At 34.1% G+C, this 27,929-nt stretch overlaps 1 protein-coding gene across 1 annotated transcript in view; it reads left to right on the top strand.

Annotated features, from left to right (window-relative positions):
• The window catches only part of EYS (eyes shut homolog), a 1,801,461-nt gene that overhangs the window by 893,418 nt on the left and 880,114 nt on the right, over nucleotides 1-27,929 (top strand). The window contains exons 20-21 of the mRNA XM_026455461.1: nucleotides 18,528-18,720; nucleotides 19,848-21,614. Of these exons, the coding sequence (XP_026311246.1) occupies nucleotides 18,528-18,720; nucleotides 19,848-21,614 (1,960 nt within the window). The remainder of the gene's footprint in view (nucleotides 1-18,527; nucleotides 18,721-19,847; nucleotides 21,615-27,929) is intronic.

The following is a 27,929-nucleotide window of genomic DNA, read 5'->3' on the forward strand; positions in this document are numbered from 1 at the left end:
TGAATAATGTTCCATTGTCCAGATGTACCGTGGATTATCCATTCAACCTACTGAAGTTTTTATTGATTGTTTCCAGGTTTTGGCAATCATGAATAAGGCTGTTATAAATATTCTTGTGGACGTTTTTGTGTGAACATGTTGTCAATTCATTTGCTATACATCGAGGCACACACTCGCTGGATTATATAGTAATAGTGTGTTTATTAGAAACTGCCTGTTTTCTGAAATATCTGTACCACTTTGCAGTCCCACAAGAAATTAGGCAACATTTTATCATTTGTATAGCAATTACTAAAATTGTAATTCAACAATTATTTTTGTGGCTATATATTTACTGTTTGACCAGCTACTCTCACCTCCCTTCCTCTCCTTCTCTATTCCCTTCTCCCTCTCTGGTCTGCTTTTCTCCTCTTCAGTAAGTTCCATAAAACAGGAACTGTGCACACATTACCTACTTCTGTTCTCTAGGCAGATACAAGATAGTAGATTCTAAAATTTTGTTGATTATTATACATGAGCAAAATCATGAATAGATTACAATTATTGTGGTGTTAATCACAACTAAGCACAAGAATTTCGTGGAACAGTCTGTTGAATGAAATATCATACACTGTTAAAGATATAATGCATTGTTTTCTACAGTAATATTTAGAGTGATTTAAAATATCACTTGAGTCATAAGCTTCCATTAAAATGTTATTATTTATGAAGGAAGTCTAACTATTTGCCAGACTAAATGTCTTGGATACTTTACCTTATTGAATGATTTAAAAAATTTGGAATGTAAGAATCATTATTTATCCCTATTGTGATGATAAGGAAACAGGCTCAGAGATGTTGGTCTAACATTAGGTAGCAAATGTTAGAATGTAGTTCATCCAGTGAATCCAAACCCTGTATCCATGAGCACTATGTCAGAAAATTTTCACTCTGCAACTAAATACAGTTCTAGATCTTCTCACTCTGAGCCATACTCAGATTTTTCTTGGTGAGCACAGACTACATTAACTTATATAAAGATTAGCTTATATATTCTGTTATGGCCTGAGTGTTTGTGTCTCCCTCACCCAAATTCAAATGTTGAAGTCCTAACCCCTAAGACTGTGGTATTAGAATGTAGGGCTTTGGGGAGGTGATTGAGTCATGAGGTTTGAGTACTCATAATTAGGATGAGTGCTCTTATAAAAAGGCTGCAGATAACTAGATAGTCCCTTCCAGCCTATGAGGACATAGCACCATCTGTGAGAAAGCCCAGACACTGAACATGCCTCAACTTGTACTTCCCAGCCTCCTGATCTATGAGAAATAAGTTTCTGTTATTTATAAGTCAAACAGTTTATGATATTTTTTGTTACAGCAGCCTGAACAGACTAAGACATGGTTCCCTCAAATTCTTTTCTTTCTCTCTCTCTTTTTTTTTTTTTTTTTTTTTTTACCAAAACTTCTTTTCTTCACATAGTTCTTACATGATAAGTGGAACTGTGCATTTTACACCTGCTAGCTTATTTGATAAATAATTAAATTTGGCAAGGCAGTGGGAGAACATATAACTTGCATCTATTGCATTTTTTATGATAAAAACCAGTCTCTGTTTCTCTGCTTTTTCTGGCATTGCCACTGAGAAACGACAGGGTTTTACAATTCTCTTCTGAGTTAGAAGTCTTTTTTTTATTCATACAGAAACCACCTGCTTTAAGCTTTTTCCCCCTTCATTAAAAATAAATGAAACTAAGAAAAGAGTCAATGTGTAGGAAGGAAGACCTGTTGGTTGTTGCTCTCCATGCAGCTCAGGGATACAGACGTCAGCACAGCATATCTTGCTTGCTGTTTTTGATGTATTTTGGATGTTAGATGGTGTCCTTGTATGATAGTGTTTGATTTGGTTTTGCCTTGTTTTCTGTAACTGTTTTCATGTCATTTGCACTTGAATTCCCAAGTAAGGAAAGGGCTGTGTGCACATTCCCAGAGTTTGAAGATTAGCTTCAAAGACATTCTAACCATAAGGCTGACTCACTTCAATCTGAAAGGAGAAAGAAAAAAGTGTATTGCCACAGTATGTTGCAGAAAATGAGAGAGGCTTGAAAGTGTTCAGAAGACATTGTTCTTAATGTTCTCAAATGAAGATGCCAACTTTATGTTTCTAATGACAAATTAGTTAAAGAAAAGTATAAAACGATCAGTGTATTCATTGGTGTGTCACATGCACACAACTGTGGCTGTTTGGGTTGGTATAGAACACTACTACATGGGAGAAATGGATAAACAAATTATAGAATATATTAACAAATATGTGTTGATAGAGGTATAAACATAAGATGTTCTGGATGGCAAAATAAAGGTATGTAGCCCCAATCTGTTTGCTCAGATTGGCTCAAGTAATAGTCCCTATAGGAGGTCAAGTGTAGCAAGTCTGCTTGAATATAAAGAGACATTGTTCTAGGGAGAACAGGTAGGAAAGCTTGCAAGTTACTTTCAAGGAGTGTGAATGGAAAGATTTGAGGTAATGCTATTTTTTAAATATCCTTTATGACGCATATTTTAGCACTTAACATCTGTATATTATTGAACTTAGATTCTAACAACTATTTAAGATATTTATCCTAAGAAGCTCAAATTCATAAGAGATACAACATGCAAAAAAGCAATTATAACACAGAAAAGAAATGGGTAAGCAGCTGAAAATGTAAATACATAACATTATAGTGATTCAGAGAATGAAGACATTGTTTCCAATGGAAAAATATAAAATGTTTCATGAAATAAATGTATTTTCTCATGAGCAGTCAGATGAACATTCTGTGACTAAGGAAAGCTTCCCTAAATGGTATAGATATTTGGTGGTAAAAAAAAAAAAAAAAAAAAAAAAAAAGAAAGAAAGTTTTAAATTTCTACTTGCCAGTTCTCAAAAGTGAGTTTGGGAATATTGGGATCCTCACATTGATGACCAACTAATTTACTTACAGTGTCTACTAATTCCATGCATTCTTACTAAAATAGTAGGAAAGATCAAACAATTTGAGTTCTGAAATGTTTCATAGTTCTTTTACTTGTACATACTCAGGGTTCTGTATCAGATATCAGCTTCTGGGACTGGTGAGTCATAAACGGTGGTCTCAGGGAAGTCTTTAAGGTATTTGATTTCAATTAGATGAGAATTTAGAAACAAAAATTCAGAGGATGCTATCGACAGTAGGACCACAGAGTTTTAGTTATGTTATATATAACTATATATATTAGTCACACTGATAATTTGCACCTGTAGTAATTATGAGTTATTAAATTGTTCTGATATTATGACTGACACAGAGTAATTTCTTGATTTTGTTATTTGGAGTTAAATACAAAGTACTTAAATTTAAATTAAAAGCAATGGTATTTCCAACATGAACTTAGCCATAGTCAAGCATATAACTTTAACATTCAAACTTTTTTTGCTTTTAAAACTCAATATCTACAAACGTAGTTTATGTAAAGAAGGCCATTGACAACTATTTGATTAGGATCATGGATATCAAAAATAATTGACATGTAACTAAACTTAATCATTGTGAAAAGTTGAGAAAATCCCATATATTTAAGATTGGGGGGTAACCTAAATACGTTTCTCACCATGTTTTCAATAAGAAAAATCAATATTCAATAAGAAATAGCCAGTGATATTGTGTGCTAGGTTAAATTGTTTTACTTTTTTCTAAGAAGAGTGGTAAGCCAGTGATGACTTTTTGAACTGAGGAATGACCTGGTCAGACTTTTATTTTGAAATATAACTCTAGCATATATTTGATACATAGTAAATGTGCATCTGAGACCTTGCCTCTAAAACAATGCATCTTGACCTCTTGCCTCATCAGCTTTCTGCAGTAATATTTGTTGCGTGAGCATCTGTCTCTAGTGTTAACCTTGACTTCTTCCCCGAGCTATGCTTTGCATTTCCCTTCTTATTGCATCTTCTTTTGGATAGACTAGAAACAAAAGTGAGATTCAGTGCATTCCTTAAGATCCTTATTCCTCCATTCTTTAGTCTGCTAGAAGATCTCCCTGCAGATAAAAATTACACAGCACATCAATGAACTTGTGTTTTCAGAAGCATTGCCATTGAAGCAAATCCCCTGAAGTTCTGGTAGCCAAATGCAATAAGGAAAAATAAAATTGTCCTTAAAGACTTCACTACCAGTTATCACACACCAGGGAAGAAGTGACTATTTCACATTTATATTGTTGTCACCCCATAAAACTTAGATGGAGCTTTTGTGCTTCTATTTTGTGAAAATTTCACATATTCTTGATGTTCTTCAGACTTCATACAAATTTATAAATTTATGGATCCATAGCTTTTATTTATGGTCTATGATTTTATTCTCTTTAACCTTGAGAAAGATGAAAATAACTGATTTGAATTAATTGACTGACATACTTGAAAATGTTTTGAAAAGTTTGGGCCATGCATTGTTATGTTACCAGACAGAAAACATCATTATCATCCTCCCCCAGGAAAGACATTTTAAACTTTCATGGCAGGATATTGTGGATAACCTAGGAAAATAAATAAAACAATGTTACACTGCAGTGTCCCAGGCAATGACTCTCAAGAGCCATTCTAGATGAATTATTCTAAACTGAGAGAAAGAGACAGAGATACAGAGAGAAGCACATAAATTTGATGTAACATGTTCCACCTAAAAATTAAAAAAAAAAAAAAGGAAATACTGCAGGTTAGAGGAATGAGAACTCCTGTTGTGTGTTGTCAAGTTGTCATAAAGGAAGAAAAGAATACCAGCACTGTATGTATTCTTGAGAGCTTGACCACCTTTTTGGTAGATGCTTGAGGCAGAGAAAACACACATACACACACACACACAAACACACACACACACACACACACACACAATCCATTTACTTTACTACTATACACAGCCTAAGCAGAGTGATAATTCCTGTGATCTGTAGTACTATCTATATAATCCATTAAGATAGACTCTGTAGAGAGGACATGCATAAATCAGTCTTACTTCTTGAGATCTGACCACTGACTCACCTCCACAGAACCAGTTTGAATGATGACCATTCCATACTTCTGGAAACCCTATCACATATAGAAAACTACATGAAGGGGCTTTCCTTTTTGGAGTCTTAGATAACGTGTTTTTTAGATCACAGGGTTTATGTGAGGCTGTATAAGATTTTGATAAACAGCCTACATGGTTTAGAAATCTGAGAGAGACTTCACCAGACTCCTCTAAAATTCTGAATGATTTCCCATCTAATGGTTTTTTTCAAGAAGGGTGAAGTTCTGTGTGCTGTTGGGAGGCAATAGAGGTTTTCCAGGCACTTAAAAATCTCCTGATCTCTAATCTCGCACTTTCCACTTCAACTCATTGTGTATTCAGTCTCAGTTAAACAAAATCTCTGTGGGGTTATGCTTTTGAAATGAGGAAGAAAAAGGAAGAGGAGCAGAAGTAGGATAAGAAAGAAGAGAAGGAGGATGGAGTAGAAGTTGGAGGAAGAGGAGGAAACAGAAGAAAAGCTAAATGGGACTAATTATTTTGTCCTGTGACTATTATTTTCCTATAAATCTTTCCTGGTTTAAAATATTTATCTCAAAAAGGGCCAGAGCTACCAGGTAGGGCAGTGTTTGAACCTGGAGGCATGACCTTGTAGAAGATTAGCATCCGTGATATCACCTATGCTAATGTCCTAGCCTGGTATAACTCATCAGGAAGTCCACCCAACACAAGAGGCAATTGAACCTATTCTTCTACCAGCTTGCATTTTTCCTCTAATGACTTGCTACGCAACCAGAAAAACTCACCCAGTGATCTGTTTTTATTAGTCCCTAAAGCCTAGGAGCTACCTGACACATGTTTAAGTGGGATGGTTATAAATGGCTTTGAGATTACTTCGTTTTCCAATTGCTAAATTTTCAAATAATTTATCATTTATTTTGAGCTCATGTTTGGCAGCATTAAACATTTCTTTTTTAAAAATTTATTTTTTAATTATACTTTAAGTTCTAGGATACATGTGCACAGTGTGCAGGTTTGTTACATATGTAAACATGTGCCATGTTGGTGTGCTGTGCCCATTAACTGGTCATTTACATTAGGCATATCTCCTAATGCTATCCTTCCCCCTCCCCTTTCCCCACAATATGCCCTGGTGTGTGATGTTCCCCCTCCTGTGTCCAAGTGATCTCATTGTTCAATTCGCACCTATGAGTGAGAACATATAGTGTTTGGTTTTCTGTTCTTGCGATAGTTTGCTGAGAACGATGGTTTCCAGCTGCATCCATGTTCCTACAAAGGTCACAAACTCATCCTTTTTTATGGCTGCATAGTATTCCATGGTGTGTATGTACCACATTTTCTTAATCCAGTCTGTCACTGATGGACATTTGGGTTGCTTCCAAGTCTTTGCTGTTGTGAATAGTGCTGCAATAAACATATGTGTGCATGTGTCTTTATAGCAGCATGATTTATAATCCTTTGGGTATATACCCAGAAATGGGATGGCTGGGTCAAATGGTATTTCTAGTTCTAGATCCTTGAGGAATCACCACACTGTTTTCTACAATGGTTGAACTAGTTTATAGTCCCACCAACAGTGTAAAAGTGTTCCTATTTCTCCACATCCTCTCCATTTCTTAAAGAAAAATCTTGGAATAAGGTGGAAAATGTTTCTTGATGCATGTTTAAATGGGATGGTGGTAAATGGCTTTGAACTTACTTAGTTTTCTAATTGCTAAATTTTCAAATAATTTACCAGTTCTTTTTAGCTCATGTTCGGCAGCATTAAGCATTTGTTAATGATAGACCTTGGGAAAGGAGGAAAATGTTTCTTAAGTGTAGAGGACACAGAGAAAGAGTTTAATTGTATTAATTGCACTTCCATTTCATCTGTCATCTCTGGTTTCAAGACAGACTATTCACATGATATGGGCCCTTATTACTCAGAGTAAGGTTGATGACTTTTGTAATTCAAGACTGGTATCTGTTGAACTGTCATATTTGGATGGTTGTTTTTCTTGTAATATAAAGGCATCTAAAGGGCTATCCTGTGTTTCAAATTTTAATTAAACAAGTTATGGGTAAAAATACTTACATTTTACTTGCTCAACTCTTTAACCTAATGTACAGAGGCAATTTTGTAAATATAATTTTATGTACATTCAACAAACACTAATTGGTTAGCAGCATACAAATAGTGTGTTGAATACAATGCAGATGGAATGGAAATAAATTTCTACCTAGTGACATTTACAGTGTATGAGGAATTACATATAAATCAAGGCAATAGAAAAATAAAATATCCATGCATCCATGGATGCAGCCGGAAACCATCATTCTCAGCAAACTATCGCAAGAACAGAAAACCAAACACCGCATGTTCTCACTCATAGGTGGGAACTGAACAATGAGATCACTTGGACACAGGAAGGGGACCATCACAACCGGGTCCTATTGTGGGGAGAGGGTAAGGGGGAGGGATAGCATTAGGAGATATATCTAATGTAAATGACGAGTTAATGGGTGCAGCACACCAACGTGGCACATGTTTACATATGTAACAAACCTGTACCTCATGCACATGTACCCTAGAACTTAAAGTATAATAAAAAACAATAAATTATGACAAAAGAAAAAAAAAAGAAAAAAATGCAATTCAAACTGTATTTAGTAGTCAGAAGAAAAAGAAAAAGTTATTGTGATAGAAAAATAATGTAGATAGTAGAAAAGTTTTCTCTAAGGAAGGGACCTTGAAGTTATAACTCGTGGGATAAAAAGAAATAATCCAAAGGAAGAGTGAGGGTATGGATGTGCTGTCAGATGTATCAGCATAAACAAGGGTCATGGGGGAGGAAAAGATCTTGTCCTGTATGGGACAGAAAATAATGGATAATGGAAGTTGAGCACGGTAAGTGTGGTGGGGGCAAAGGCACAGAAGTGCTTGCAGAAGTAAACAGGGTCAGATTAGGTCGAGAGTCAGAAAAATAGCAATTAGTTTGAATTGTATTCAAATGTGATTGACATATATACTAACAAGTTTTTTCCAAAGGGAAATGATGTGATCTTATTCAGGTTCTTAAAATATCCCTATTCTTCCATAAAGAAAGATCTAGAAGAAGGTTAAAAGTGGGAGTGAGGAAACCAGCTAGGCTCTAACAATTACTATGAAAAGATAATGATGGATTGATATTTGTGGCAAAGCAAAATCAGAGAAAAGGCTGGATTTGAAATGTGTTATGAAAGAAAAATTAGCAAGACATTGTATTGAGTGGATGTCTGAGATAGAAGAGAATGAAAAATCAGGGAGGACTTCCGCAATAGAGTGATGATAATAAATTTCCTGTGATGGGACTGGTGGTTGGAGGAACATGTTAGAATGGAGGGACTGACCCGGCAGTTCAATACTGTACACGTTATGTTTAAGGTACCCATGAGATATTTAAATAATGATTCTAAATTAGCAGGTGGTTATATAAGAATGTATTTCAGAGAAGTGTGAAGTAGAGATATAATTTTGGGACTTATCAATATATGATATCTTTATAGTCTTTTTGAATGCATGCCTATGCTTCTGGGGAGAATGGAGAAAGAAAAAAGGTGAATACAAAGCTATGATAAATTCCAACCTAGAGGCCACAAAGAAAAGGAGCCAATAGAGGAGATTGATAATGAATAGGAGAAAGAGGTAGAAGGTTATGGAGAAATCAAATTTGTTAGAAGGTGGTAGTTAAATATATTGAATTTTGTTGATGATTTGAATAAGATGAAGATCAAAAACTGTGCTTTGTATTTAACAGCACAATAGGATTTCTGGAATTTTACTAGAACAGTCCTATTGGCAAGAAGACATGAAAGCTAGATTAGAATGGCTTGAGGAAAGAATGAAAAGTTGAGATGATTTAATGAATATTCCTTTCAATACATTTATCTACGAAAGGGAAAGAGAAAAATATGTATGTACTTAGATAAATGCATGTTTTCAATATGTTTCTCTTAGTTTTTTCCAATAAATGTTTACTGACCATCAAGTACATCAGTATGTGCAAGTCATCAATTAACCCTGGCCATTCAGTGGAAAATGCCTAGGGGCACTGGTAGTATGCTGGAAAAGACATATAAATCAATTTGGCATAACAACAGGAATGTCATTAAAAACTATAATTATTACCATGAACTCTACATACTGATTTTGTATGGAAAAATCTTTATAAAAACCTAGAAACAAAAATATTTATCTAGCCCAGTAATATAGCGCAAAGGTATCTCAATATTACCTGTTTTGGAGCAAAGTATTCTTTACATTTGATATTTGATTATTACTAGAGTTTTTTATTATTATGGGTAAATGATATCTTCAGAATATTATTCTCACTTTCTGGTTGCCACCTACTTTGCCTTTTGCCTCCCAATCAAGTTAGATGACCACATAGAGAAATATGCCATGTATCTTTTATAGAATACTGAATCTGTTAATATCTTAATGAGGAAAACAGAAACCATTTCTAACACTTAAATAATAGAGATAATTGGATATATAGGTGAAAAAAAAAGAGCTGACAATAACTGGAAGTTAGTGAGGTAAACAGAGGTCTGCAGTGGCATGAAACCACTCCATTTCATGGCTGGAAAGACAAACGGAAGAGGAACAAGTCACGTGAAGTATGCTGGATTATTTTCTATATTATGTACTCCTTATTTCAAGTAGAAAATAAGAATAAACCACAACATTTTATCTTCAAATGTTACCGTAAATAGAGTGAAATATACTAATAGTCCACTGGATTACTCATCTGACAAAGGGCTAATATCCAGAACCTATAAAGAACTCAATCAAATTTACAAGAAAAAAACAACCCCATCAAAAAGTGGGCAAAGGACATGAATAGACACTTCTCAAAAGAAGACATTCATACAGCCAACAGACACATGAGAAATTGCTCATCATCACTCACCATCAGAGAAATGCAAATCAAAACCACAATGAGATACCATCTCACACCAGTTAGAATGGCAATCATTAAAAATCAGGAAACAACAGGTGCTGGAGAGGATGTGGAGAAATAGGAACACTTTTACACTGTTGGTGGCACTGTAAACTAGTTCAGCTATTGTGGAAAACAGTGTGGCGATTCCTCAAGGATCTAGAACTAAAAATACCATTTGACCCAGCCATCCCATTACTGGGGATATAACCAAAGGATTATAAATCATGCTGCTATAAAGACACATGCACACGTATGTTTATTGCAGCACTATTCACAATAGCAAAGACTTGGAAGCAACACAAATGTCCATCAGTGCCAGACTGTATTAAGAAAATGTGGCACATATACACCATGGAATACTTTGCAGCCATAAAAAGGTTGAGTTTGTGTCCTTTCTAGGGACATGGATGCAGCTGGAAACCATAATTCTCAGCAAACTATCGCAGGAACAGAAAACCAAACACTGCATATTCTCACTTATAGGTGGGAATTGAACAATGAGATCACTTGGACACAGGAAGGGGGTCCTCACACACTGGGGCCTATTGTGGGGAGGAGGGGGAGGGATAGCATTAGAAGATATACCTAATGTAAATGACGAGTTGATGGGTGCAGCACACCAGCATAGCACATGTATGCATAGGTAACAAACCTGCACATTGTGCACATGTACCCTAGAACTTAGAGTATAATAATAAAAAAAAGATTGTAAAGTAATTCAGATAATAGAAACTGTTGCGCAGATCTTAAAACATGGTTTGTGATGATTAAATTTAATTGACAGTGGTGTTTGTTAACTAGACTGTCAGAGTAGAAGATTGTTTTAGTTTTATTACCTAAAATAATCGACTTTAGCATAGAACTGTTGATAACAAATCTTGATGATGCTTCATGTATCAAAAATATAGTACAGTGGTTTGAAGTGTGGGTTCTGGAGTCTCACTTCTTGGGTAAAAATCTTGGCTGTGCCATTTTCTAGCTCTATTATCAGAAAATTAGACAAGACTACAGGATAACACTGCTTTTCATTAAACCATACTTTCTTATTTTATTGAAATTATTTAAGAATAATTCTCAAGAGAGACGCATATTTTTAACTTGTTACATATCTAGTGCCAATAAGCTTCTCAAATTTAATATACTTAAACAGAAATTGTGATCTATCCTCCAATCTGTAAATGGTCTTCTTTAATTTAGTAAATTTGCTCACCTTATTTAATTTTTATTTCTACTTTATTGATAGGAATACAAATTTACAAATCATTCACTAAACTCCTTTTGTTTTCACCCCATTCATCTGGTCTATCAGCATATATATTATAGGCTCTGCCCTCCATATATATCCTGAATACAAACTTTACTCACTATATTCACCATTTCCACTCCAGGTCAGTCAAATCATTTCCCTTTCCTAGACCATTGCCTGCTTCCCAAATATACTTTAGCTTCTATTCTTCCCCCAAACCCAAACTCCATTGAGGGTCTATTATCTAAAGTAATCTTTTTATGATATCAATAAGATCAGAACTTTCTCATTTCAAATATTCCAAAGGCTTCCCATAATTCTCAGAATCAATTCCAAATTCAACAACAACAAGAAACCACATTATCTGGTTTCTAATCACCTCTGTGACCTCACTTCTACCTACATGGCCTTCCCTTATTCTCTTTAACTGTCTATCTTGCTTTTGCGTAAACATACTAAGCATTTTCCTGCTTGCAGGCCTTTGCACTGCCATTCTTTTCGCCTTCAATACTCTTTCCTAAAATACTCACATTAATTTATATCGCTGTTCAGAGAGGACTTCCCTGGCCACTGGCTCCAAAACAACCCTTGCTGTTTTTCCTTATTATGTGTTTTGGGATATTTTGTCTTAAAATCACTTATCACTAATTGATATTAATTAATTAATTCAAATTTATTTCCTAAAATACAAAGTATATAATGGAGAAACTTTGTCTATCTTGTTGACCAATTCATTTCCAACAATTACAACAGTCACTGGCACTTAGATACTGATCAATAAACGCTTGTTGAGTGAAGACATAGAGGGCTATACAATATCCATGTGAAAGCAGATGACCATATTCTCATAAAACTCTAATTCAGAAGATCTTATTTGCACGTTCTTTCTCAAATATAGATTCACAAAGAAAATAGTTTTTTTAAGTCATTATGTTTCATAGAAATTACTGTATCATTTTGGTACCTATTAAGGTTTTAATACATATCAGTGACTCATTATGCTATTTGTAGTAGGCACTAAATATTTGTTTTGCAGATAAATCAATGAGGAAAAGAGATAGATTGGTAAAATAAATTATAGTAAGCATGAAGTTAAAAAATATGTAAGTTAAATGTTTACTGAGTTAAAGCAAACCTAAATATTTGAAATTCCTGTATCTGCCCTGTGAAATCAAGCAATCGAGAAAAAGAAATGCCCAGCCCTTTTTGAGATGTTTTCTTTTGGTTTTATTTCCTTGTCGGTGTTAAAGAATATTATCAGAAATATCAGGTGAGGCAAAGTTTTGCGTGTGTGTTAGGGCAATGACAGCTGCTATAAAAATAACCTCCAAAATTCACTAGATTAATATGATAGGAATATATTTTCATTCAAATCAAGTTCAAATGAGTGTTCAGTTTCAGCTATTGTCTTTCAGATAGAGATTTAGGGACCAAGGTTGTTTCCTTTTTGTGGCTTCATCATCTTTATCATGTGTCTTCATAAGTCACAAGGGTGAAGAGGTTGGAGGTTCATACATAGCAGACTTTTATGGATCGATCTAAAAGTGGCAAACATAATGGCCATTCACATTTCATTGATTAGAACTAAGTCACTTGGTCACAAAAAATAACTGAGACATATAATCCAAGAGTAGGAGGAAATAGCTTTAGTGAACCTGTACTAAACTTTGCCACACAGTTTGGGATTTAACTAAGGAAGATACAGAAATTTCTCTCGGATAAATTGTATTGACATGCATTGGGGGGTGTGTGTGAGTGAGTGTATGTATATACATATTCAGAATTTGTATTAACATGACCAATGAATGCATTCATAGAATCAATAGATAGGAGAGAAAGTTCATATAGTTATGATCTACTTGGAGGAACATTTAATACAATTATATACATTGCTAGTTCTTGGAGACCATAAACAGATATTTGCTATCAACTTCAAAATTGAGAAAATGAATTCGCCTTTGGGAGTTAAACTTCAAGAACAGAACATAATAGATGTGAGCCTGGGCATGCAGTCTAGGAAAGAGAAAGTATGGCTTCTTTTCTGCTGAACTTAAGTTTAACCTGGAATAATGAATGTGGTAATATATCTCATGATTTAGTAGTCCACGTTATTAGCATATCAGAATCATAAAGACAAATGTTGGCAATACCAATGTTAACATGAATAAGGATAGATAGCTTTAACCAATGAACAAATATTTCAGACCTGTTAATGAGATCATTCTTACAGTAATATCTTACGGGATTAAATGTTTGAATCACCTAATTCTACATGTTCTGATATAATGTTCATCAAGAAAACCTGTTCTTATATAGCTATGCTGACAGAGAGGGTTTGATGATTCCCTAATTCTGTGATGGCAATTTTTCAAGGTAATCGATAATGGCTTCTGATTGTGATTTGGGAGAAAACTGCTGACCACGGCCATGAAATATTTATTAGCTGTATAACAGCTACATTTTCATTGTAAGCTGGTATGTTGGCATTCTGATCTCTACCTAGTTTTATACACATTTCCCTTAGTCTGTGAAACCTTTCCAGGGCTTGTTGCTTACTTTAGAGTAGAGAAAAGAAAAAATCACTGGGTCTTTAAGATGTGAAATAAGATTCCATTATTTTTCTTGCTGTTTCTTTTATCATTTCTAGATTCTCTTTTTATTCTTTTTTTTTTTTTTTTTTTTTTTGAGACAGAGTCTTGCTCTGTTGCCCAGGCTGGAGTGCGGTGATGTGATCTCGGCTCACTACAAACTCCGCCTCCCAGGTTCACCCCATTCTCCTGCCTCAGCCTCCCAAGTAGCTGAGACTACAGGTGCCCGCCACCACGCCTGGCTAATTTTTTGTATTTTTAGTAGAGACAGGGTTTCACCGTGTTAGCCAGGATGGTCTCGATCTCCTGACCTCGTGATCCGCCCGCCTGGGCCTCCCAAAGTGCTGAGATTACAGGAGTGAAACACCACCCAGCCCCTTCTCTTTTTGCTTAATTTACATGCATTCTGTATCCATTAGGGTAATGGATCCTGTCGTTCTTGTGTTTTTGTTTGTTGTGGATAGTTTTCCATTTAATGTTTAGGTTTTTATACACAAAAACTTCATTCTTTTGTTCTTTTATTTTTAGTTGATACATAATTGTACATATTTATGGAATACATAGTAATATTTCAATGCATGTATACATTGTGTAATGATAAAATCGGTAATTCGCATAATATTGAAGATATATTTTGTGTGTGTTGGGAGCATTAATATTCTCTCTTTTAACTTTTAAAAAATTTGTATCAAATTAAGGGTTACAAGTGCAATTTTATTACATGACTATATGGTATAGTGATGAAATCTGGGATTTTAGTATATCCATCACTCCAATAACAGACATTGTACCCGTAAGTAATTTCTCATTATCCACCCCCCTTGTCCTCCCCCACCTTTTAAAGTCTCCAGTTTTTATTTTTCTACACTCTATGTCCATATGTACACATTATTTAGCTCCCACTTGTAACTGAGAACATGTGGTATTTGTCTTTCTGTGCCTGGGTTGTTTCACACTGGAAAATGACCTCCAGTTCCATCCCCATTGCTGCAAAACACCTGACTTAATTCTTTTTATGGCTAAATAGTACTCCATTGTGTATATATACTACAATTTTCTTGATCCAGTCTTCACTGACAGGGTGATTCCACATCTTTGCTATTGTGAATGATGCTGTGATAAACATTAATATATGTATCTTTTTGATATAATGATTTATTTTCCTTTAGATATATACCCAGTAGTGGGACTGCTGAATTGAATGGTAGTTCTATTTTTTTAGTTCTTTGAGAAATCTCCATACTGTTTTCCACAGAGGTTGTCCTAGTTTACATTCCTACCAAAAGCATATAAGGGTTCCCTCTTCTCTACATCCTTGCCAATATCTGTTATTTTTTGTCTTTTTAATGATAGCCATTCTAACTGATGTAAGATGATATCTCATTGTGGTTTTAATTGGCTTTTCTCTGATGATTAGTGACATTGAGCAGCTTTTCATACGTTTATTGGCCATTTGTATGTCTTCTTTTGAAAAAATGCCTATTCATGCCCTTTGTCCACTTTTTTTTGATAGGGTTGTATTTTTTATTGTTTTTGAGTTGTTTGAGTTCCTTGTAAAATTATAAATATTAGTTTCTTGTCGAATGCATTGTGTGAAAACATTTTCTCTCATTCTGCAGGTTATCTGTTGACTCTGTCAATTGTTTCTTTTTCTATGCAGAAGATTCTTAGTTTAACTCAATTCCATTTGTCTATTTTTGTTTTTGTTGCTTGTGCTTTTGAGATCATACTGATAAAAATCTTTGCCTATACCAATGTCCTGGGGTATTTACCCTATGTTTTCTTCTAGTAGTTTTATAGCTTGGGGTCTTAGGCTTAAGTCTTTAATCAATTTTGAGTTGAGTTTTCTATATGGTGAGAGATAGGAGTCTAGTTTTATTCTTCTTCATATGAATATCCAGTTTTCCCTGTGCTATTTATTGAAGAGAGCATTCTTTCTCTAACGTTTGGTATCTCTGTCAAAAATCAGCTAGCTGTAAATATATGGATATGTCTCTTTCTTCTCTATTCTGTTTCATTGGTCTATGTGTCTGTTTTTATAGCAATACCATGATGTTTTAAGTTACTATAGCTTCATAGTATAATTTAAAGTCAGAGAGTGGTGATGCTTTCAGCTTTGTCCTTTTTGTTTAGGATTGCTTTGGCTATTCAGAATCTTTTGTGATTCCATATAAACTTAGAATTGTTTTTCTTATCTCTCTGAAAAATATCATTGGTATTTTGATAGAGATTTCTTTGAATCTGTAGTTTGCTTTGAGTGGCATGGTCATTCTTATAGTTTGAATGTTTGACCCCGCCCAAATCGCATGTTAAATTGTAATCCCAGTGCTGGAGGTATGGCCTGAGGGGAGGAGTTTGGGTCATGGGGCGGATCCCTCATCAGTTTCTGCTGTTGTCACAACAGTTGGTGAGTTCCTGTGAGATCTGGTTATTTTAAAGTGTGTCTCCTACCCGTCCCCTCCCTGGCTCTCTCTCTCTCTTCCTCTCTCTCTTTGTTACTCCTGCTTTTGTCATGTGATGTGCCTACTCCTTCTTCATCTTCTGTTATGACTGTAAACTTTCTCCGGCTTCCTTAGAAGCCAAGCAAATGCCAGCACCATGCTTCCTCTAAAGCCTGCAGAACTGAGAGCCAATTAAACCTCTTTTATTTACGAATTACCCAGTCTCAAGTATTTCTTTATAACAATGCAGAATGGTTTAATACAGTCGTTTAAACAGTATTAATTCTTCTGCTCCATGAGCATGGGATGTCTTTCCCTTCATTTGTGTCCTCTTCAATGTCTTTCATCAGTGTTTTGTAGTTTTCCTTGAAGAGATTTTTCACCTCTTTAGTTAAATTTATTCCTATGTATTTCTTTTGTGTGGCTATTGTGACTGGGATTGCATTTTTAATTTATTTTTCAGATAGTTCATTATTGGTGTATGGAAAAAATGCTAAATTTTGGTGTATGGAAACAATGCTAAATTTTGTATGTTCATTTTTTTATTCTACAATTTCACTGAATTTGTTCATCAGCTCTAAGAGATTTTGTGGTAGAGTCTTTAGGTTTTTCTATGTATAAGATTATGTCTTCTGCAAAGAGGGTCAGTTTGACTTCCTCTTTTCTAATTTGAATGCCCTTTATTTCTCTCTCATTCCTAATTGTTCTTGTTGGCACTTCCAGGACAATGGTGAATAACAATGTTGAAAGTGGGCATCTTGTCTTTTTACAGTTCTTAGAGGAAAGGGTTTCAACTTTTGCTCATTAAGTATGATTTCAGGTGTAGGTTTGTCATTTGTGGCCTTCATTATGTTAAGGTATTTTTTATGCCAAATTTGTTGAGGGTTTTTATGATGAAGTGATGTTCAATTTTATCAAATGGTTTCTGCATCTATTGAGATATTTACATAGATTTTGTCCTTGATATTGTTGGTTGATATATCACACTTAATGATTTACATATGTTGAAACATCCTTGCATACCTGGGATAAATCCCACTTGATCATAGTGTATTATCTTCTTGATGTGTTGTTGTATTCAGTTCTCCAGTGTTTTGGGGAGAACTTTTGCATCTAGGTTCATTAATAATAGTTGCCTGTGGATTTTTTTTTATGTTCTTATCTAGTTTTGGTGTCAGGGTAATGCTGGTCTCATAGAATGAGTAAGGAAGAATTTCCTTCTCTTCAGTGTTTTGTAGTAGCTTGAGAAGAGTTGGCGTTAGTTCTTTTCTAAAAGTATGATCAATTTCAGCAGTAAAGCCATCTGGTCTTGGGCTTTTCTTTGTTGAGAGAAGCAGTTATCTAACATCAGGAATCCTCTGACATTTATACAAACTTCTTGGTGTGAGTTCAAAGTGACTACAGAATATGGAACTGTGAAACAACCACCACCTACATCTGAAACAAGAATTAAGTGTTCTGAAAAATGAGATGTAATCTTTAACAAATATTAGAACACTCAAGCAGAGATGTCTATTAGGTATGTCTTTAGTGTTAGGAAATAGACATGTATTAGTATTTTTAAATCATTTTTGAAATATTATTTTCTTACAAATAAAAATAATTCATATAGTATAACTGAGTTTTTAACTCTACATTTATACAAGTATCTCTCTGGTCCATTTGTACTTATTTATACAGCATCACAATTTTCATTCACAGTTTCTTCATGTGAAAGCTATTTTATAGGATATGGTAGAAATAGCCTTTTCATGTCAAACTAAAATATACAAAGATCATTCCTAATGCAAGCCAATACAAACTAAAATAATTTGCAAATCACAAGAATATGTTTTCAAATGTTCTGTTGCAGATACTGCATTTTACATTAGTTTCCAACTAAATTTTACTTTTAGAGCAGAAAAGTTTTATAATTAGTAATGTGACTTTTTTTATATATCCACATTAATTACCATGTAGTACAAATTCCTCATTGAAAAACTATATTCTCAAAACAAATGTAAAAATAGTATTTTGACTTAAAATTGAAGGAATTAAGAGTAAATTTGGGCATTCAGCTGTACATATCTCTAATTGAAAGGATTGAGTCCATTTTGAAATATGGGTAAAATTTACTATAGAGATTTAATTTTCAAGTAAAATATTTTATTTGAGCTATCCAATATGTCTATGAAAATGCAAATGGATTCCAAAACAAACTTTAAAATTTCTCTCAGGAACAAAGAAACTGAAATTAATTTAATTACTGTACTTGTAATTTTCAGACCTGCTCCATTGGGCTTCTTTGTGGTGATGAAATAAGGAGAATTACCTGTTTAACTCCCATCTTTCAAAGAACAGATCCCATTTCCACACAGACATATACAGTTCCCCCTTCTGAGACTTTGGTCAGTAGCTTTCCATCTATAAAGGCTACTAGAATACCAACCATAATGGATACTTATCCAGTTGATCAAGGTAAGTAGAAGTAAGATATTAAGAAGTTTGAGTTTGAAAAAGTTGTGTAGTAAAAGCTTATTTTCTGAATTATTAAAATCTTTTTTTCTGAGATACATGATTTTTAGGGGTGTAAAACTGAGCATTATTGGTTATGTGTCCTGTTTTAAGTTTTGTTTTAAGCAATGTTGTTTGCTAATACTATTTCTGGATCAGTAAAAAAATGTAAACTAACAGTTTTTATTCCACTGTCCACTGTGTAAATTTTAATAGACAACTGGACCTCAATCGCAGCACATTTTGTTTTAAAAGGGCATTGTGCTACTTGCTTCAGTGTGTCTTTACTTCATATTCTCTGATTCATTAATGTAAATTTATATTCCTATTAAATTATTTGACTAACGCTCAGATAAAAGATATGTACTTATTTTCCTGTTGTGAATTATTTTAACAACTTGAGGCCGTTTTTTACATGTCCAATTATTTAACTTTCTAAATCAAGTGATGTCATATTATAAACAGTACATTGTATATTAAATTCCAAATTTACTCTTCATGTAGTCAATGCCACTTCGGATAATCAGAGTAAGAATTGTAGTTCTTAGCAACGAATTCTTTAAGAAAAAATAATTTTGAAGGCTATTGGATATTCTAAGTAGAAATGTACCTTGTCTATTTTTCATCTATGTAATTTCTATTCTTTTAAAAATTTAAATTGAAATATAGTGTTATCTAATATAAACAGAACATTTTGCCTATTGAGGAAGTAAAACAATATTTCTAACATTTCTAACCTGATGGGTCAAACATTCATTGGTTGTGTCAATGCAAAGGAGTTGTAATTTTTCATGTTTTCTAATTCAAAGGAGTCATTTAGTTGGGAATATGTCAATTCTGTGTAATGCCATTTGTCCTGACTTTAGCCCTCCCATGGAGTGTAAATAATAGGAATCTTTGCATTTATGCAGTTTGTGAAATCATTAAACCTCCTCATATACTTTTATTAGAAATATGATTTAAAGAACCATATTTGTCTGCGTATAATGGATGTAAGGTGGCAGTGCAATTTGCCTGAGATTTATCCCAGTGCCAAAGTGGTTCATTTCTAATTCGTTTTTCTAATCTTTTTGACTTTTTCCTTTTTGAAGGTCCAAAACAGACAGGCATAGTCAAGCATGACATTCTCCCAACCACTGGTTTGGCAACGTTAAGAATTAGCACACCCTTGGAAAGCTACTTACTCGAAGAACTGAGTGTCACTAGAGAGCTTTCAGCAAAACACAGTCTTCTTTCTTCCACAGATGTGTCCTCTTCTCGATTCCTGAGTTTTGGTATTCATGACCCAGCACAAATTGTCCAGGACAAAACATCGGCATCGCATATGCCTATTCGAACTTCAGCAGCCACACTAGGTTTCTTTTTTCCTGATAGGAGAGCAAGGACCTCATTTATCATGTCTTCCTTAATGTCAGATTTTATTTTTCCTACACAATCTTTATTATTTGAGAACTATCAGACTGTTGCTTCATCTGCTACCCCAACGACTTCAGTAATTAGAAGCATTCCAGGGGCTGATAATGAGTTAAACAGACACTCATTACTCTCCCGTGGATTCCTGCTTACAGCTGCCTCCATAAGTGCAACTCCAGTTGTCTCTAGGGGGGCTCAAGAGGATATCAAAGAATATTCAGCTGTTTCTTTAATTTCAAGAAGAGAGCACTGGAGATTGCTCAGCTCCTCGATGTCTCCCATTTTTCCTGCTAAGATAATTATATCTAAACAGGTAACCATCTTAAACTCATCAGCTCTGCACCGGTTCGGTACAAAAGCCTTCATTCCCAGTGAATATCAGGCTATTACTGAAGCTTCAAGCAACCAGAGACTCACAAACATCAAATCACAGGCTGCTGATTCTTTAAGAGAATTAAGCCAAACATGTGCAACATGTTCTATGACTGAAATAAAATCCTCTCATGAATTCTCAGATCAAGTTTTGCATAGCAAACAGTCCTACTTTTATGAGACATTCTGGATGAACTCAGCGATATTAGCCAGCTGGTATGCACTAATGGGAGCTCAAACTATCACTTCTGGGCATTCATTTTCTTCTGCTACTGAAATAACACCATCAGTGGCATTCACAGAAGTGCCATCTTTATTTCCTTCTAAAAAGAGTGCAAAAAGAACAATTTTATCCTCATCCTTGGAAGAATCCATTACCCTATCAAGTAATTTGGATGTTAATTTATGTTTGCATAAGACTTGTTTATCCATTGTCCCTTCACAAACTATCTCTTCAGATTTGATGAATTCTGATTTGACTTCAAAATTGACTACTGATGAACTGTCAGTATCAGAAAACATTTTAAAACTATTGAAAATAAGACAATATGGCATAACTATGGGCCCCACTGAGGTATTAAATCAAGACAGCTTATTGGACATAGAAAAAAGTAAAGGATCTCATACACCGTTCAAACTTCACCCAAGTGATAGTTCTCTAGATTTTGAGTTAAACTTACGAAGTTATCCAGGTGTTACTTTAAAGACATATTCAGAAATTACACTTGCAAATGACCTCAAAAATAATCTGCCACCATTGACAGGCTCAATGCCTGATTTTTCAGAAGTCACCACCAATGTTGCATTTTATACAGTTTCAGCAACTCCAGCACTTTCAATACAGATGTCTTCCTCCATGTCTGTAATTAGGCCAGATTGGCCATATTTTATAGATTATATGACCTCTCTTCATAAAGAAGTCAAGACTTATTCAGAATGGTCCAAACGGGAACTTCAGCCTAGTGTGCAATATCAGGAATTTCCCACTGCAAGCTGGCATCTTCCCTTCACTAGATCTCTTACTTTGTCTTCACTGGAATCCATTGTGACACCTCAACGGCTGATGATTTCTGGTGAGTTTCTCAGTTTCTGTTCAGTAAACTTTTAGAAATGAGTTTCTTTTCTACAGAGAGGAAAGAGCCTGTCATGGTCACCAGGTGCTCTAAACAGCCTCGTTGTAATCAGGGCAGCAAGCAGTTCAATGGAGAAGGCACCTGCTGTTGTACCTGACACAGATGGTTATTCTTTATGCACTGCCACAAAGGCTACCAGATCAATACAGTAGTAGGTTGGAGACAGCTATACTGCTGGCAAGCAATCAGAAACTGAACTAGTTCAATTCATTACAACAGATCTTTCAAAGTTTAGAAATAACTTTTATTCTCATTTCTTGAAATAGCTTCTTTGTCAGGTTGAACACAATATAACATACTCTTTCTAACAGTATCTTCGGTGGTGGTATTTTTTTGTATGAGAAAGATGAAATCACTGGAACTTTATTGAGATTACCTGTCCTCTATGGCATGGTGTATCATTTTTAAAGTTAAAGTTTTGATGTTTCATTTTATATAATTCAGAACATAAGTTAATGTCATGTATTTTATTTAACAAAAGCACTATACAAAAAATGAAAGAGAGAATATCTGTGAATTTGAATTCAGAGCCTTGATATATTAATGACAAGCCAGTTTTCTTAGATAACAGTTCCTACTTTAAAGCACATTTGAAAGCACTAATCTCTTCTTCCCTTGTAATTGCTATCAAATTGGTAAGGATGTAAAAAAGGAAAAAGTTTAAAGAGTTGCATTTATCAGAAATAGAAGATTTTTCATTATTTAAAGAAGTTCTATCTTGTGGAATTTTCAAGTGTTACTTTGTGACAGTGAAATTAATTTTCCTTCGATGATAAACTTATAGTGTTTTGTGTCTGTGTATGTATGGTTGTGTTTTTTTGCTTCATATATTACCTCAACATTTAAAGGGGTTGGGTATGTAACTTATGGCTGAAAATTCAGTAACATGAAAGAACAAGTCATTCTATTTAGTATATTTAATATGATATAATTTTGTCTACAAAATTTCCTATGCATGATAAAATTAATTACAAATTTAAATGTGGCATTCTCCTTGTACTTTTACAGGCTGATAGCTTCTTGTTTACCTGTTATAACTCACATACAATGCCTAATACATCATTTCCCACATATAAGGTTCTTGGTAAATGTAGCAGAGTTAAAATGTCTCTCAAATAATACATCCTATAGCCAACTCTTGGAAATAATCAGGACACAAATTCTTAATTATTAGGAAATAAAACCTTAAGTTTGGTCTTTTAAAACATAATCTTGCTACTTTTCACTCTCCCCATTCTTCATTCCCATTGAAACTCTTCTTTGATTATTTTGACCTCACATACATCTCCTAATCTCTTTCCAGTTTTTCATGCTTTTCTAGTCGTTTAATCATTATGATAAATCATTTGCAAGGCATTTGTTGACATTTTCCAATATGTTTATCCACTGTGTTGATCAGGGTCACATCAGCGAATAAACACAGTCTAATTGGGTATTTGGGGAGAGTTTAATAGAGTGACTATTTATTAAAATGTGAGTAGAGTTTAAGGAAAACTAAGGATCTTATGGTTCTGAAGAGAGCAATAACAACAAAACATAGTTACCAGCACTGGGCCTAAAGAGACAGAGGAAAGAGAAGGATCAGAACCTAAAATGGAAAGCTTCTAGATTACAGAAGCTGTGGCCTTTGGAAGTAGGACACAGGTAATCCAATATGGACAGACAGGGAGGAGACTAGACAATACTAGACAATCCCTTTCCTGTTGTCTTCTAGTCTTTTGCAGGTGCTTCTTACTAACCAAAGCTGTTCAGTAGCTGGAGGCTAAAGCCAGTCCTTTGAATTGGTCTCCAGTGTTTAGAGGATAGAATAAACAAGGGTGGAAAGAAGATCAGGAAGAGCAAATGTTGATGTATTAAATTCCTACGTTTGCCAGTTTCCAGCTTGTATTTTATCAAAATCCATAATAATGGCTTGTTCCACTAAAATTCTTATGGAATTCCTCAACTAGGCTCTTAATTCTTCTAGGCAATCCTAATTAATTTTGAATTGGCTTCCTAAAATTTTCATCACAGTGATTATTTCAATTTTTTTCTGATCTTAGCATGAATATCATAGCCATCATATTTGTTTAGTAAATGAATTTATTTCTAACTTCTCAACTGACAAATACCATCTAGTCTAATTCATCTGCTTTCCAGACTTCATCTTAAAATTATCTGGCAATGAAGGAAAGAAAAATAGAAAAACTTGGTGATACAATTGTTCCAGAGCCCTGTGTTTAAAAGCATATTCCTTATTCATGGAATTACTTTTATACTCCGTCAAAAATCAATCAATGATATACATGAGAGTCAATTTCTGGAGTCTTAGTTTTTGTCCATTAATCCATATGTCTTTTTTTTTACCGGATTCCCAACTGTCTTGGTTACTATAGTATTTTCTTCTTTTAAAATTGTTTTACACAATTTAGATGCAGATGTTGTCATAGTAGTCATTGTTTGGTATCTATGAAAGATTGGGTTCCAGGAACGTGCAACATACCAAAATCCACAGATACTCAACTCCCTTATAAAAATTAGTGTAATATGGCATAAAACCTACACACATCCTCCCAAATCCTCATTACTATACCTACAAGGACATCTGTTTCTCCTCCAAAATCTTATAGTGCTTCTAAAGCTGGGTTGGCAAACCACAGCCCTTGAAATCAAATCTTTTTCCATGCCTGCTTCTTTAAATAAAGATTTATTAAAACACAGACATGCCTATTTGCTTACATATTATCTACAGCTGCTTTGAAACTTAATGTCACAGAAAAATGAGTAGGTGTCAAGGAAGCCATGTGGCCTACACAACCTAAAATACTTACTGTCTAATACTTTGTAGAAAATATTTGTCAGTTCCTACCTGAAACATTTTCAAGGAGTTTAGTTAATGTCTGACTAAAGTAAGTACCATGGAAAAATCTACCTGTTTACTTGTTTTCCTCTATATGTATTCCTGGTTTGTCCTTTGATTTTTTTTTTTTTTTTTTTTTTTTTTACCAAGTCATTATCTAGGCATAATGTACTTATATCATTGTTTGATTTAAATCTAATTATAATATGTTTTTAATATAAATACAATGAGAAATATTTCCAAGATAGTAAGGGATTGCTATAGTATATATTTTATCACACATATAAGGATCTAGAAACATTTTATTTTATCCTTGGAAAACCTAGGTATAGAGATATATTTTTGATAATAAAAGAAATTTGATAATTTAACACTGTATAGCTTATCAGAAATTTGTAATAAACCTAAAGTCAGCAAACTTAAAACTAAACAAATGTATAAATTTGAAACATTTTATAAAATTAAAAATATGACTCATTTTTATATATACAGTCTTATAAATATGAACTGAATATAAAAAGGCAGTTGAAATATGTATTCATTCTGTTTATTTTATAGCATATATTTATAAAGAAAAGACATCATGTTTTTGGCCTAACTACTGAACTTCTCAAGAAAGAATTAATGTTCAGTTGCAAGTAAATTAGAACTCCTTAGAGTCCCTTAAGAATATAATGAAAACATATGTTGTTTTCCATGAGATGCATATTCAATATTTATTCCTCCCATAGGTATTTTTATTCTAACATGGTTTCTACAAAAAGAAAAGATAAATTTTTCATCATTTAAGGATATATCCAATCATATAAAATGAAAATATGCAAGTTTTCATTTATTATTTTTACTATTAGTTAAAACATGCAGTAATTATAATAAAACAGAATGTATTGACAAGAGTTTTTATAAAACAGAAGTTAAAATTTCATTATTACAAGTTTTAATCAAAACAGATTTTCTTAGTAAACTTTGAAAATATCCTCAATTTAATTATTGTCCCATTTTTGTAAACTGCATGTGAGGTGGTCCTATAAAACCTAAAATGATAGCCAGCACCAAGTTAAACAACTAGCATTAAGTAAGGATGATTTCTGTGTTGTTCATTCTTGTACACCTAACATATAACGCAAAGTGCCATTAAAATAGCTGCTTAATAGTGGTTGTATAAAGCCATTAAAACATATTACTGGAAATGATCTTTATAAAAACTCTGGTCTAATCTCTTCATGTAGAGAAATGATATGATAGACCATAGTCTAATGTTCTACAGTGCAAAAATCTTGAAAGATTGAACTATTATATATGACTGTTTCTTACACATAATGGTTTCCATGACACTGCCAAAATATAGAACAAATGTGCAACTGACGAAGGGAGATGTCTGCTTCTGAAGTGGACCACTGAGTGCTATCATTTCCACCATACGTGGTATTTCCATAATAGAAAAGTGGCTAAGATGGCAAGCCTATAATTTTAGAGTCCCTTGCTGATGGTGAATTTCTCACTTTGTATTGGACCACTAGCAAAATATAAATAAATAAATAAATAAATAAATAAATAAATAAATAAATAAATAAACAAACAAACAAATAAATAAAAAGACACTCTGAGCAACCTCTTGTAATTAACAAAGTGAGGCATCATGGAACCACGTCTATCAACTTGATTCTTTGAGCTTTGTGTACTTTTTGAAGTGCATGATTGCTGGCCCTGTAGTACAGTGACAGCTCAATGAAATTGAATCAAAGTCCTTTTCTCGGACATCTTTGAAACTGGACGAATTTGTGTATTTAATTTAACATACTAAGGAAATAAAATTTAAGAGAAAAAGGGAATATTCTAGCAATTTGTCATTATTTCCCTACAGCAATATGACTCTATTTTTTTTCTACCAGTTATTTGGGAAGGATATAAAAAAGAGCAACCAGAGCTTCATGAACCAAATCTTCTCGAATAGCAATGGATAGGAAAAATAGAGTGTTTGAGTTATGTTTATTCCATTTTTAGTTGTAAAATTCTAAACTTAAAAATGTACACTGTAGATAAAATTCTAATAAATGACAAAGGGGCATTTCCCCAAGAATACAAAGGATAAATCAAGTTAAGATATAACTTACTACATCATTAAACAGAAAGACTTTAACACTCAATTGATAGATTATTAAATGTGTTCATTTTATCTCTTGATTTTTCTTTCTGAAAAGAATTATATCTTCAAATCTTTTTGTCATCTATTAGTGTTTACTACTCATACCAATTTATAAATAGCTCACAACAATATTCAGTGTCTTAATGCTGAAACAGAAGAGATAGTTTCATTAAACTCATTAACAGTTAAAAATGCCTTAGGTATACATGTACACAAATTTCTTACACATAATTTAGAAAATATGGAAAAATGCATTAAGCATCTCAGTCTATTTGTGTTTCTATAACAAAATACCACAGAATGGGTATTTATTTCTCAGTTTTGGAGACTGGTAAGTTCAAGATAAGGGTGCCAGCAAGTTCAATGAGCGTCTAGTGAAGAATGTTTCCTCATGTATGGGGCATTCTAGGTGTCCGCAAGTGGAAGAAATATCAAAAGGGCTGAACTCACCCCATCAAGCACTGTTATCAGACCCTAATTACATCCGGAAGAGAGAATACTTCATGGTCTAATCACCTCCTAACAACCCTACTTTTTAATACTGCAGTACTGGTGATTGAGCTTCAACATGAAATTTAGAGTAGACACAAATATCCAAATCATAGCATTAAGCAACAGAAAATTCCAACTATTGCTTATTAAAAACATACAGAACAGTTTAAAAGGTAAAATTTACTAACCATAAAAGTGTATAAATGAACACGTGATATCTTAATTTGAGCACTCAGAAATGTAGGCTCTTAATGTTGCATACAATATTTGAAAAGTGTAAAGAAATTTCAAACAAGTCCAAATAAGATAATACTTAGAACTTATATTATTTTAAATTACAAAAGTATAATCAATAAAGTGTTGAATAGGAAGTGCAATAAGAGAACGTGTATGTTTATGTAATACATTAAAACTATACTTAAAATATTATATTGGGCCGGGCGCGGTGGCTCAAGCCTGTAATCCCAGCACTTTGGGAGGCCGAGACGGGCGGATCACGAGGTCAGGAGATTGAGACCATCCTGGCTAACACAGTGAAACCCCGCCTCTACTAAAAAAATACAAAAAACTTTCCGGGCGAGGTGGCGGGCGCCTGTAGTCCCAGCTACTCAGGAGGCTGAGGCAGGAGAATGGCGTAAACCTGGGGGGCGGAGCTTGCAGTGAGCTGAGATCCGGCCACTGCACTCCAGCCTGGGTGACAGAGCAAGAATCTGTCTCAACAAAAAAAAAAAAAAAAAAAAATTATATTGTTCCAGACAATGCTGATAAAAGGAAATAG

This window comes from Piliocolobus tephrosceles, chromosome 5 (genome assembly GCF_002776525.5).
Source record: "Piliocolobus tephrosceles isolate RC106 chromosome 5, ASM277652v3, whole genome shotgun sequence".
In the NCBI taxonomy this organism is placed as follows: domain Eukaryota; kingdom Metazoa; phylum Chordata; class Mammalia; order Primates; family Cercopithecidae; genus Piliocolobus; species Piliocolobus tephrosceles.